A 13514-nucleotide genomic window follows, 5' to 3' on the forward strand; every position below is an offset into this window, starting at 1 on the left:
GAGAGAGAGCAAGCTTTGGAGTTAGATCTTGGCTGGGATCCTGGCTCTCACCTAAGTGCTGTGTGGCCTTGGGAAATCAACCCTAACACTCCACACCTCAGCGTCCTCACTTATTTTGTTAAGTTTATCGTCAAGTTAGCTAACATAGTGTATACAGTGAGCTCTTGGTTTGGGGGGAGGGGGGTAGATTCCCGTGATTCATCGCTTACATTCAACACCCAGTGCTCATCCCAACAAGTGCCCTCCTCAATGCCCATCACCCATTACCCCGCCTCCGCCCTCAGTTTGTTCTCTGCATTCACGAGTCTCTTATGGGTTGCCTCCCTCCCTCTATTTTTTCCCCTTCCCTTCCCCCATGATCTTCTGTTAAGTTTCTCAAGTTCCACATATGAGTGAAATCATATGATATCTGTCTTGCTCTGACTCTTTCCACTTAGCATAATACCCTCCAGTTCCATCCACGTGGTTGCAAATGGCAGGATTTCATTCTTTCTCATCGCCGAGTAGTATTCCACTGTATATATAAACCTCATCTCCTTTATCTATTCATCAGCTGATGGATCAGTGTCATCCCTTACAACGTGAGTTCCTCATGGCACCTGCCTCCGAACTTGTCAAGATTACATGAGGCAGTGCAGGGAAAGCTCTCAGCAGTGACAAGCAAGGCCATGGTCAGACCGATGACCGCCACTTGCGGGACCCACCAGGAGTGATGGTGGACTGCAGGGGGGAGCTTCGGGCCAGGGGAGGGTTCAGCTAGGCGAGAGGCTCTCTTCCTACCAGGAGACCTAGAAGTGTGTCGAGGTATCTGTTTCCTGAAGAGTTACAAACGCGAGACTCATTCCCATCAGCCCGAGACAGCAAAGGAGCCACCGAATTGGAAAGCAGCGGGCAGAAGACCCAACAAAACACCAGCCTCTTCCTGGGTCCTTCAGTCCCAGATAAAAACACCCAGTTCTAGAACTGCACTTAACAGTTACAAGACACTCACAACCACCAGCCTGCCAAATGCCATCGACAACCTCAGCTCAGATGAGGCGACGAGGCCCCAGGAGGGGAATTGATGGGTCTAAGGTCACACAGGAGGGGGCAGGCCCAGTGCTGTCTTTTCGTTACCAGCACCGGAGGGCAGGAGGCCAGTGGGGGCTGTTTCTAAATTTCTCCCACACATTCTCTCGCTGAACTCCTCACCCATCTCGCAGGTACAGGACAGATGTTACTTGACATCTAAGGAAACTGAGGCTCAGGACCAAGTACACGGACTAGCAAGTGGAATAACTGGGTCTGGAACCCTCATCTGCCTTAGAGCCCAGCATATTTTTAGGGGACACACAGCCTCTCCCGCCCCCCCGCCCCCGGCTGCCTGCTTGACCGTCAGCCCTCACAGCCCCCTCCCTGCCCCTGCCTTCCAGTCAAGGTGATTCTGGACAAATACTACTTCCTGTGCGGGCAGCCTCTCCACTTCATCCCGAGGAAGCAGGTGTGTGACGGCCAGCAGGACTGTGCCTCAGGGGAGGATGAGCAGCTCTGTGTCAAGAACTTCCCCGATGGGTCCCCGGTGACGGGTGAGTCCAGGGGCGCGGGCACAGCAGGAAAGCAGCTCAGGTCCCCTTGGTCCACAGCATAGCATCTGCCAACTGGTCAATTCCCATCCTTATTGTAAGATTCTCAAGAACAGGACCAGGTCTCGCCAACTAGATCCTAGTACTTACCATGCAGCAAATACTCAGTGAATACCTGATAACAAGTGGGGGACCAGAGGGGACAGGAAATGGCAACACAGTCTGTCCCATTCTGCTGCACCGGGGTGGAACTGAGGCAGGGGGCTGGATTGGATGACCCTGGGGAGGTTCCTCCTCTCTACAGGAGACCAGAAAGGGGACTAGGAAAGTAAGGTCAATAGCCATAGCCATTGACTAGCTACTGATTCCTCTATCCATCAGGTAAGTGCTCACTGTAACATGCTACGCAACAAGACTGAGCAACAAGGATGCTATGCAACAAGGACTGAGGTCCTTCAAAGGAATAGGGGAGGTTTCAAACAAAAACTCCCATTCTTTCTCGGATGGGGCCAGCCCGGCATCATCCATCTAGTACTTGGGCTCTGGAGAGAAAGGATAGCCCAGGAGATGGGTGTTGGGGCTTTTGAGGGGCAGGACGAAGGGACTTCTTGCATATATCCTTTTTTATTTTTATTTTTTAAACCAGAAGGTCAAATGCATATGGGCACCTGCCATTCTACTGCCAATAGTACTTCCCTCTCAACCCCTCCCGCTGACCTCACGTGGAAAAAGGAGCTAGGTTCCTCACTGAGAAGTTCCCTGGGCTGGGCAAGCTGTGTGTAACCATGAGTAGAGCCACAACCTATCACCAAAACTGCTACCTATAAGAGCAAAAGGAAACGTTATTAGTAATTGTCCCAGGACAATAGGTCAACATGGAGGTTGTTCCCAGGACATCGGGTCACCCTAGCTACCATCAAAACGAGGCTCAGTTGGGCAAAGCCAAATGGAAGTTCCCTTGGGGCTGAAAGGGTCGGTGTTCTATGATGCTCCAGGGTCTGGGTGTAGGGAGGGTGTGCTGGTCTCATGATGAATTCTGAGGGAGATGGGCCAGACGGGCCCCTGCCACATGCAGCTGACCCAATTTCTTGCCTTCTCAGTCCGCCTCTCCAGGGACCGATCCACTCTGCAGGTGCTAGACCCGGCCACAAGAAGCTGGGTCTCTGCCTGTTTCGACAACTTCACAGAAGCTCTGGCCAAGATAGCCTGTGGGCAGATGGGCTATGACAGGTATCCACCCCAAGCCTCCAGAGGCTGTCCCCTCACCCTTAGGACCTCCTCCCTGCCTCCTCCTTTCCCAAAAATATAGATACTGGAGTCAAACAGAACCAGTCTTGAATCTGAGCACTTTCACATACAACAACATGAAGTTCAACCTCATAAGCCTCAGTTTTCCCAAGAGTCAATTGGAGAAAGTACCAGCAACTTCATAGGATGCCTATGAGGTGCAGCGAGAGAAAGTAAGCCTCACCATGACCCCCAACGCACAGTTCTGGCTCCTTGCCAGCTTCGCTCCTTCTTGGCTGTGCAGGAGGCCACCCTGTCCCAGAATATAATTTACTTATTCAATGTCCCGTCAATTAAAATCTTGTTTAAATGATCCTGATTTCATTGAGCCCCATCAGCAACCCCAGCTCTCTCAGCAAATTTCAAAAGCAATTTCAAACCTTCGGTGGATGAAGAGTTACGTAATCATAACAAGGGTATCTGCATGATGAGTTTATATTCGTTTGATCCTGGCAAAAGCAAAAAGGTCGTTTTTATTGTATCTATTTTAGAAATAGGTTTGGCGAAAATCAGTAACTTGCTTGGGTAGGAGAGAGCTGGAATTTGTGCCCAAGACCCCTGAACTCCTGGGCATCCCGAGTTCCAGCAGCATCTCTGTTTCTAGCTTGGGTCATTCTCTCCTCTCCCAAGGTTTTACCTGTAAAGGGAGGAGAGGGGAGGCCACTGATCACAGAGCCTAACCAGAGAGGAGGGAAAAGAACCCGTTTACTCGGCTGCAGAGTGGGGCACCTGCTCCCTGGCAAGCCCCAAGGATTCTAAGAAACTGGACCCAGAGTGGAGGCAAAAATGAGAAATGCCAGGCAGACATCATCAATCAATCACAGAACCCTCTCCTGTCGACCCTTAAAGCAGCCTCGAGGTCCTTCTTACAATCAATACTCCAGGCAGCATCACTGATCCATCAGATCGTTTCGCCCCCTCTGCTTCCTAGTTACCAGGTTTTTGCTGCTCCCCGCTGGCCACAGTGCACAACCCCGGACAGGACACCTCTGCCTCCTTCAGTTCTGAGGCGAGCTGGAAAGCCATGCCCTGCCCCTGCTCTTCCCTGGGCTCCTCCAGCAGCCACCCAGCCCAGCCTCCCTGGCAGCCAGCCCCTCCTCCCCCCTGCAGCCCAGCCCACTGCGGCGTCAGCAGCAGGAGCGCCCAGCCCTGCAGGCTGCTGCGGCTGGGTTATGCAACCAAGGTGTCTCCGGGGCTCCTTAAGGTAATAGGTTCCTGGAGTTTCTGTCCTTCCAGAGTTCACGAATGCACCAAACCAGCCGGCTCTTGAGTTCTACAAAATCAAAGCTGGTCGGTTATTCGTTAGGATGTAAGTGGTGAACAGAGGTCAACTGTCCTGGGACTGTCCATTTCCACCCCCGTCCCTCCTTCTGGGTCTAGATCTCTCTACTTTCCTTCCTCCGCCTAGACAGGAAGCCCTTCTCATCTCAGGACCCTAAGACCCTAGATGGTTCAAAGTGGGAGGGGCTCTGGAGATCATCAGGTCCACGTATCATTTTACAGAGGGAGAAACTGAGGCTTAAGGAAACCCGGAGAAGGGTGTGTGTGACCTGTCCAGGTTACCCATCAATAAACCCAGCACCAGGGCACCTGGGTGGCTCAGTCAGTTAAGCACGTCCAACTCTTGATTTCGGCTTAGGTCATGATCTCACAGGTTCGTGAGTTTTAAGCCCCGCATCAGGCTCCGCCCTGACAGTGCAGAACCTGCTTGGGATATTCATATTGTCTCTCTCTCTCTCCCTCTCCCTCTGCCCCTCCCCCACTTGCCTTGCTACTGGAGAAGCAAGACCACATCCACGCTGTGCCCAGAGCAGTGTCCTGGGACGTGTTCTTTACCACCCCCGTCTCCTGGGAGTGGGGGCCGCTCCCAGCACCTTCTAACCTCCCACCCCACCTCACATCTCTCTCCCTCCCTCCCGACATGAACAGCAAACCCGCCTTCAAAGCTGTGGGGATTGGCCCAGACCAAGATCTGGATGTTGTTGGAATCACAGAGAACAGCCAGGAGCTTCAGGTGCGAAACCTAAGTGGGTAAGTGAGAAAAATGCCTTCTGGCCCACAAGAGGCTCTGGTAACAGAGGCTGCCATCAGGGAGGCAGCCAGACTCCCCTGAGCAGGTGCAGCAAAGGGGGATGTAAGCCAGACAACGGGACGAACTCCAGGCCATGCAGATGGTTAGACAGAAAGGGCTAGGGAATCAGATTACCAGATTTCTGAGAGGTTCTCTGGGTTGACTCCCTTTTTTATACATATAATAGAGAGCAGGACAAAGAGTGCAGTCCACATGTCGGTGGCTAAAACCAAAATTTTTCCTACTGCTTTATATTCCCGATTAAACCCAATAGGCAAGACTCCAAAGGCCACTTTGTCCTTCCCAGCCACCCACCCAGGCCAGGGGAAGACCTCTCCATACTCCCAGCTCTCCAGAGAAAAGACCGCATGGCCTTCGGCAGTGGCCTGTTCCTATGCCTCACTGCCCTGCATTAGAGCCCAACAGCTAGATAAAAATTGTCACAATGCAGCAGAGAGCCTCAGAGAGGACGCGAGCTTCTTAGCGTTCAAGGATGCTGCTGAGGGCTGCTTATTCATCAAAGAGTGACTCTTAAAAAGGACCAAGATGGTGGCAGAATGATCCTTTGCCTCTAATTCCATTGAAATCCCTTCCCCCCCCCCTTTTTTTGGTCCATTTGGAAAGCCCACAGTACAACAGACACTGTCCCAGGCTCTCCTCTTCCACTGCAGGCTGCCGAGAGCTCAGGATGGGCTCGGACACAGGCAGAACTGTACTAAGTGGTCAAGCCATCTCCATGCAGTCCCCCAGTATGTGGGTTCCAGATTTCCCAAGTGTCGGGAGGGGGCTGGGGTCAACAGTGTCAGGGGACCCGAGCCCTTGCCTCTCATCCAAGGGAGCGACAGAAACCACAAGGCCCTGTCTGTCCCTTCCAGGCCCTGTCTCTCAGGCTCCCTGGTCTCCTTGCACTGTCTTGGTGAGTACACCCCATCTCTGAGGGTTTGGGCCCTGGGCCAGCAATGAGCAGGGAGACATTCAGCCTCACTCTTAGATCTCCCAGACTAAGTTTCTCTCCGTTTCGTCCCAAACTTCCTTCTTTGGGCCTTGGGCTTGTAGGTCAACGCTCCTTCAAGTGGGTGACATTAAGAACTCTTCCACACCATCCACACACATCCCTCCAACCTAAGCAGAGAGCCAGCAGGGAACAGAAAACTGGAAAGGACGGAACGGGGCCGCCCCAGGCTCCCTCCCCAGTCACTGGGTCACAGTCTGCCCCGTTATCCAAGATCAACTTATCCGCATCCAGTCTAGCAAAAATACACCGAACAGTTAGACTATGTCTAGCACGGTCAGATGCTGCTGAGCAATAGAAAATACCCGACAAGTAAAAGAAATGGCCACTCTCCTCAGGAGCTTATGTCTGAGCAGAGAGCGAGAGGCAAGGCTACACGTGTGGCCCCCAGCTGAGTAGTGGCCACAGCCGACATGCCACAGAGAGCGCTTCGCGGAGGCCAGGAGACCCACTGGCTTCCAGCGTGACCTTGAGTAAGGCACTTGACCTCTGTGAGGTCCCACTTCCCAAGAAGGCCTTTCGTCCAACGGCCCAAGGGGATCCTGGGAGACTCCCTGCTCTTACAGAGGAGACCAGAAGAGAAAACAAGCGCTGTGGTCCCGCTCACCCAATCAGCCTCATGGTAGACCCGAGCAGAGCCTGGAAGGATGGCCAGAAACTGGACGGGCTGAGTAGCACGAGGTCATCATCACTGCTTTTGCAGTCGGGCAGTATACATGCTTCCCCACTGGGTGTTAAGACTTTTTGTCGTCATGGGACACCCACGATGCCTGGCGTGGGTGGGCTGACGCATGGTGGCTAGCCAATGACCGAACCGTCACGTCATCTGGTGCCTGCGCTGAATGGCACTGAAGTCACAAAGAGGTTTAAGTCACAGACCCTCCCTTGAGTCTCACCGGGAAGACTGAAGCACAGCCAAAATGAACGGCTGGCCGACACCCAAGACAGGCTGTGGAAATGCCAAGCCAAGAAAAAATCCCCAGGGGGTTGGGTGGCCTGGAGGTGGTGCCCAGGCCGAACCTTGAGCTGCAGGCTCCCAGAAGGGAGAGACCACATCTGTTGGTCTGTCTGGTCCTCTGCTCTCTTCCCTGCATCCTTGAACACAGTAGGCACTCAATACAAATTTGCCGGATGAATCAATGGTTTAGATAAACAGCAAAGAGGACAGCATCTCAGGGACAGGGGCTTCCTTGAGCAAAAACAGAATGACTCTCTAGGGAGCTATAAGCAGATCAATTCGGCTAGACAGAAACCTGGTAGGACAGCAGGCAGCTGCCGGAGGAGGGACTTTAAACTCTACCTAACCCTCAAAAGAGTGATACCTCGGGGCTCTGAGGAGGTGAGGTGACTCAGAGAGAAAGCAGAGTTTGGAATAAGAGGTGTCCGTAAAGCCCCTCGCTAGCCCAGGCCCCGAAAGCATAGCAGGCTTTTTCTTTTCCTCTGAGAAGCACGGCTGTGGCAGTGACCTCCAGGACTGGAGAGGCGGAGAGCAGGTCAGGGAGGCGGGAACGGAGGCTTTTACAAGAGCTTGAGGGGCACGAGGGAAAAGCCAAGGAGGGTAGCACGGGAAAGAAAGGTGTCAAACTGGGAGACTCACACAGCGTGGCGGGGGAAGGGACTTCGGGAGCGGGGAGTTTAAGATAGGAAGATCCAGTGTGTGGAACTTCCTCCCCACTCTCCCAGGACGGTTCGTGGGCATCTGTTTGCCTACACTCAGCAGCAACGGCTGGGGACACTCCACCTGGGCAGGACTTTCCTAATTCTGCGTCCCTGTTTGGTTGGAAGGTCCTGAATTCCCAGCACAATGGACACACCCACGATAGAAACTCTTCAACACACCCAAAGCTGAACAAAGGAGGTGGGGGACGGGAGGGGGAAGCCTATGGTCTGGAGATTCTCACAGCCTTCCTACGAATAGCTCAAAACTGGCCTGGTCCTCCCCACCCCTCCAGGCCCCCGTCATCAGGGCCCTGTTCTAAGGGGACAGACTCTGGGCTCCAAGGGGGAGGCCATCCCCTCCAGAGCCTGACTTCTGATCTCTCCCTCCTTCCTCCTGCCTCCAGCCTGCGGGGAGAGCCTGAAGTCCCCTCGGGTGGTGGGCGGGGAGGCGGCCTCTGTGGATTCTTGGCCATGGCAGGTCAGCATCCAGTACAACAAACAACACATCTGTGGAGGGAGCATCCTGGACCCCCACTGGATCCTCACCGCAGCCCACTGCTTCAGGTGAGGCCCACACCGCAAGGAGGCCTTGGGGGATCAAAGCCTTGGAGGGGCCGGAGTGCCTGGGTCCCCTGTCTCCCAGCCTGTGTTTCGATGCCCTCACCTTCCCTTACAGGTTAGCAGAGCCCTGCCCATACCTCTGGGGAAGGACTACTCCCAGGCCCTCTTCACTTATTTCCTTTCCTTCCTTCCTTCCTTCCACTCAACGTCAAATGATGAGTACTATATTATGCGCCCATGTGTGTTAGACCCCATCAGTGCCTTAGAGGAACTCACAGGGTAGGCCGGTGATTCTTAACCTTTTCTGGGATCTGATGAACTCCAAGTTCTTGCTTGCAAACCGTCCCCCCCCCCGCCCCCCCCCCCCCCCCACACACTCAGCGGGCAGGAGTGTCTGGAGTCAGGAGGAAGAAAGCCAAGTACGAAACGCAACTGACAAGTACCACGTGAGTAACACAGACCGTAGAAAGCATCGTGGGAGAGAGTGCCAGGACCCCAGGGCTCAGGCACAGGGAGCAGTTCTTCCCCAGGCCTCCAGTTAGAAGCTTCCTTGGAGAGATTTCACCGGGGGAAAGGATCAAATCCCCTTTTAGAATTGGGCCTGTGGTAGGCGATTCCTCACACCCGCTCCTTCTCTGCCACCCCTGCCGACACCATCATTGTCTCCTAAAGCAGGGACATGCAGCACCCCAGCCTCCAGGGCCCTGAGGACCCAGCTTTTGCCAGAGGCTGCGCAGCCCAGGCCTGAACCCTGTCGTCTCTGCCCCTAGGAAGCATCTCGATGTACCCAACTGGAAGGTGAGGGCTGGCTCGGACAAACTGGGCAACTTCCCATCCCTGCCTGTGGCCGACATCTTCGTCATTGAGCTCAACAGCACGTACCCCAAAGAGAAGGACATTGCCCTCGTGAAGCTGCAATTCCCGCTCACGTTCTCCGGTGAGAGGCGGCATCTGGGAACAGACCCCCGTAGGGCAGGTTATTCTCCCATCCTGCCACTCGTTCACCAAGTGGCCTCGGCACCTCGCTTGTCCTCTCAAGCCCTCAGCTGCGCATTTGTTTCCCGTGAATATACCAGCCTAACGTCAGTGATGCCCTGAGGCCCCCTCAAGCCGTCAGCTCCTGCTGGGTTCTTTTGGGGTCTGTTTTCTCCATGTGCAGCACCTCAAGTGGGAACCGTAGATTCATCCGATCTTGGAGTCGTGAGGGACCTGACAGATCATCTAGTCCATCCGCCACCCCCACCAACGCCAAGAGCCCGCACGATATCTCTGCCAAGGGGTTGTGCCCATCTGGTCTCCCCCAGGGATGGGGAGCTCATTACCTTTAGGGCAGCCCGTGGAATCTTTGAACAGCTTGGTAGATGACTCATGCTTGCATAGTATTTATATCAGCACTTCTAAATGTCATTCCCACAGGACACTCGTCCCTTGGGAGAAAAGAGGGCTCTATGCCCCAAGTACGTTTGGGAAACATTTTTATAGTAGAGCTCTCTTCTTGGGCCATACTAGTGTATTAAAGATATGTTTTTTTTTTTAATATTTAATTTGCTTTATTATGTCTAACCCCTATCTCCTCAACTTATTTGACCACAGAACTTTTTTTCTCGTGCCATTTTTGTTAACGTCCTCTGGAACATATGTCCTAGAAACCCTGCTGTCAACCTTTTCAGAGGGCTTAGCCACCAGGCTCTCCCCCTCTTTCTCTCTGCTCCTGGCAGGCACAGTCAGGCCCATCTGCCTGCCCTTCTTTGATGAGGAGCTCCCTCCAGCCACCCCACTCTGGGTCATTGGATGGGGCTTTACGGAGCAGGATGGAGGTGAGTCCTGGGCTCGGGACCACAGGGCTGAGGGAGCGGCTCTTGGAAGTGATGGGAAGAAGTGCCGTGCTTCAGAAAAATCATCCTGGAAGCCCAAGCACCAAGGTGCCAGGCAACCCAGAGAATTGTCCTGGGCTGGGGGTAGAAGGCAAAAATGGGAACGTGAGTGTGTTTTCACCTTCCTAGGAAAGATGTCTGACACGTTGCTGCAGGCGTCAGTGCAGGTAATTGACCACGCTCGGTGCAACGCAGAGGACGCCTACCAGGGGGAGGTGACCGAGAAGATGCTGTGCGCGGGCATCCTGGAGGGCGGCGTGGACACCTGCCAGGTGGGATCCCGAGGGAGTTCCTTGGATGGGATGTTAGTCTTGGAGAGACAAAGTCCAGAGGCGGACTGCCCCGCCTGAGGCCTCGCGTGCGGTGGGCACTCAATGTGCGAGGAAGGGGGACAGAGAGAAGGCAAGGATGGAAGGATGGAAACAAGCAGAAAGATTTCCAATGTGTATTTCGCATACAAAGATGGCGTTACCCGCCTCACCTGCTCTTACTTCCCTTCATCTTACTTCCTGTCACTCGAGGGCAGGAACACCGGGTCTATGTTCTCTAGAAGCGTCAAGATGCCGAACTACCCTAGAGAAAACCATCTGATGCTGGATAAGCCCTGGCGCAACTCCCCCCACCGACCCCACCGATGGGTCCCTGAATACATGTTCCCAGAGGATCTCCCGATCCATTTGCATTAAAGCCCCTCTTCCTATTCCCGCCCCCATTCTCGGTCATTCAATTCCTCCACTCAAGAGGGATCTCTTGGTCATCTCTTGAATGTCAGGTAAATAGGTTTGGGGGACAGTGTCTTCTTCCCTCGGGGAGCTCACAGTGGTGGGGGCAGGAGCAGTCAGGCTATGGTGTTATTGGGGGGAGGAAGTCTCGGGGGCTCTAGGAGCTGGGACAGACACCCAAATAAGCACACTTTTCACTGCCATGTTCATAATCTGTTTTGTTGTGTTTTCTCTCTCTCTTCTCCGCTTGACTCTAAGCTCCCCAAGGACAGGGATCTTTGTTCTTTTCATTGATCGAATCCCAGTTGTCTAGAACAGTAGGTGCCACACAGCAGGCACCCCAAGAGTAGCTAAATAAATTTGGCAAATGCTAGGTTAAGCAAAGATAATCAGGCCTCTCACCGCAGAACCCCTTAGAGCCTTCAGTTTGCTAGTGTGTGTTGTGAATGCCTGCGAGAAGGCTAACAGCGGCCGACAACTTACCGGACCACAAACAGACCCTTTTGCCCCACCTGGAAGGCCATTCCAGGCTGCAGGAACAGCATGAGCAACGTCAGTGAGGGCAGAACAGCGCAGAGCACTGGGAAGCAGAGAATGGATGGGTCAAGGCCGGGGGGTGGAGGTGGGGAGCCGGAAAGAGAAGCCCACCCTCCCACCCCACCCCTGCCTGCCCTCTCCAGCAGCCCCTGTTCTGGTGTCTCACAGGGTGACAGCGGTGGGCCCCTGATGTATCACTCTGACCTGTGGCAAGTGGTGGGCATCGTGAGCTGGGGCCATGGCTGTGGGGGTCCAAGTACCCCGGGGGTATACACCAAGGTCACAAGCTATCTCGACTGGATCTACAGTGTCCGGAAGGTGAGCCTCCCTGTCGTGTCCTCCTTCCCTTCCTCTACCCTCAAGGTATCAAACCATCCTCAGGTTTGATTCAAATGGCTCTGAGATAACGCCTTGCATCCTAAGTAATTGTCCCGACCAGTGACAGCCTGAGATTCCACCATGAAGGACTGAAAGTCTCTAGGATCAGAGATTCCCCTTCAATGCAAACGGCTTAGGGTCCGGAACCCACCCAGCTTTTTCACTCTCTATTCCCTGGCAGAATGCGACTATCAGCGAGTTTCCAGAGAACAGATTCTGTTGAGGAGGGTGCAAAGGCTTAAGAAACTTTCCTCGAAAATAGAGGAGCAAAGCGCTTCAGAAAAAGCAGGCTATTTTTGCACACGTCACCACCTTGTCCAGTTTCAAATCACCTGCCTCTCTGTTGGTCTTTTGTTGTAGTCTACACTATGATGCTTCCGCCCCTCCATACTGCTGGGAGCTCCTTCCCCCGTGTCCTGCCTCCCTGGGGATTCCCCAGAAGTCAGACGGAGCAAGAGCCCCCTCGGACGCACCTCTCTGCCCACAGCCTCAGCATTTCTTGGTGCAGCAAAGGGCCTCCATTCCTGTCAAAGACCTCACAGGCCACAGGCCCCCAGAAGAAAGTCAGCAGCCCCAGCCCGGCCACCCCTGGGGCTCCAGGCATCCCAAGGAGAAAGACTGAACAGGCCAGCCTTCCCGCCAAGGTCTCAGAAGGCATCGCTAAGCCAAGAAAGTTTCCTCCTCTACTGAACGGAAGTAGGCTCTCTGGTGAGAGCCCAGATCACCAAGGGCTGGAGCGGAAGGAGGAGAGGTCTGAGCCAGCCCTCCCCTCCTCCACCCACCCCCAAGCACACTCAGAGCAGGAAACCAAACGTAACATAGGATGCACTGTCCTGCTGTTGACACAACTAATGTTACTGTTGTCATTGTTAGCCCCGTGGCTGCTGCTATTCAAAAGGCCTGCGAAGCCTTTGACACAGGCTGACTGGGCTGCGTGGTAAGAACTGAGCGAGCACTACTGCACCCCTACTGCATCATCCTTGGGCCTGGGCAGGGAAAGGTCCTGGGGAGCCCAATGATTCTCGAAGAAGGAGAAAGGAGACCCAAGACTGGAGCTGCTGAGTGAGGGCAACAGTGAACTTGCGGACTGGGGAAGCCAGGGTGAGCACGGCTCCTTCCCATACAAGGCCGTCTCCCACTGCCCTCCTCCCGTTTCTCCTGCCTGCCCTACCAGCCATGGGCCAGAGATAACACCTAGGATTTGGGAGGGAGGTAATTTAGGCATTCAAGGCTGAAGTCAATCATGGCTCCCCCAGTGGCTGCAAAGAGGTACTGCACCTCTGAGTCCTGCCTGGAGAGCCCAGGGCGTGGTTGCTTGCTTCCTTTAAAGAAAAGACATTTATCACCTGCAAAGTCTGAGATGGTGCCCAAGTGGGTTTCTGGGGCCATAAGAACTCAAATGGTCACAGAACTAAGCCCCATGGACTTCTCGGGCCACTGTGTGGAGGCCCAGGCGTTCTGAGGACCCTCTCGGTCGGATCGTAGATAAATACACTTGTTGATGCTTTACTAGGCTCTCAGGAATAATAAAAATCTTCAAAGGCAAATAAATACATAAATAAATAAACAAAAGTATCAGAATCACGAGCTGAAACGAAGGTAGAGATTGGGAGCAAGAGCTAACTAAAATCTTGGGTTGTCCTGGAGACCAAGACCTATATGAAAGTTGAGACGAGAACTCAAAACCCAAAGCCAGTGCTCACAATCAAAGATCAGCCAAGATTTATCAAAAAGAAAACCCCATGAGGGATGCCCGGGTGGCTCAATCGGTCTGCAGCCTAGGTCAAGATCTCACCGTTCCTCAAGGTCGAGCCCTGCATCAGGCTCTGTGCTGACAGCTCAGAGCACCTC

At 53.8% G+C, this 13514-nt stretch overlaps 1 protein-coding gene across 3 annotated transcripts in view; it reads left to right on the forward strand.

Moving 5' to 3' along the window:
• TMPRSS4 (transmembrane serine protease 4) overlaps positions 1-13234 on the forward strand; it is a 33982-nt gene extending 20748 nt beyond the window's left edge. For all 3 annotated transcript variants that reach the window (XM_043579460.1, XM_043579461.1, XM_043579462.1), the window contains 10 exons: positions 1413-1565; positions 2663-2792; positions 4779-4880; positions 5796-5836; positions 7996-8155; positions 8923-9089; positions 9871-9969; positions 10156-10298; positions 11454-11603; positions 12024-13234. In XM_043579460.1, coding sequence (XP_043435395.1) covers positions 1413-1565; positions 2663-2792; positions 4779-4880; positions 5796-5836; positions 7996-8155; positions 8923-9089; positions 9871-9969; positions 10156-10298; positions 11454-11603; positions 12024-12035 — 1157 coding nt within the window. In that variant the 3' untranslated portion in view covers positions 12036-13234. The remainder of the gene's footprint in view (positions 1-1412; positions 1566-2662; positions 2793-4778; positions 4881-5795; positions 5837-7995; positions 8156-8922; positions 9090-9870; positions 9970-10155; positions 10299-11453; positions 11604-12023) is intronic.
• The last annotated feature ends 280 nt before the right edge of the window (positions 13235-13514 follow it).

The sequence above is a fragment of the Prionailurus bengalensis genome, chromosome D1 (genome assembly GCF_016509475.1).
Source record: "Prionailurus bengalensis isolate Pbe53 chromosome D1, Fcat_Pben_1.1_paternal_pri, whole genome shotgun sequence".
Taxonomy (NCBI): Eukaryota; Metazoa; Chordata; class Mammalia; order Carnivora; family Felidae; genus Prionailurus; species Prionailurus bengalensis.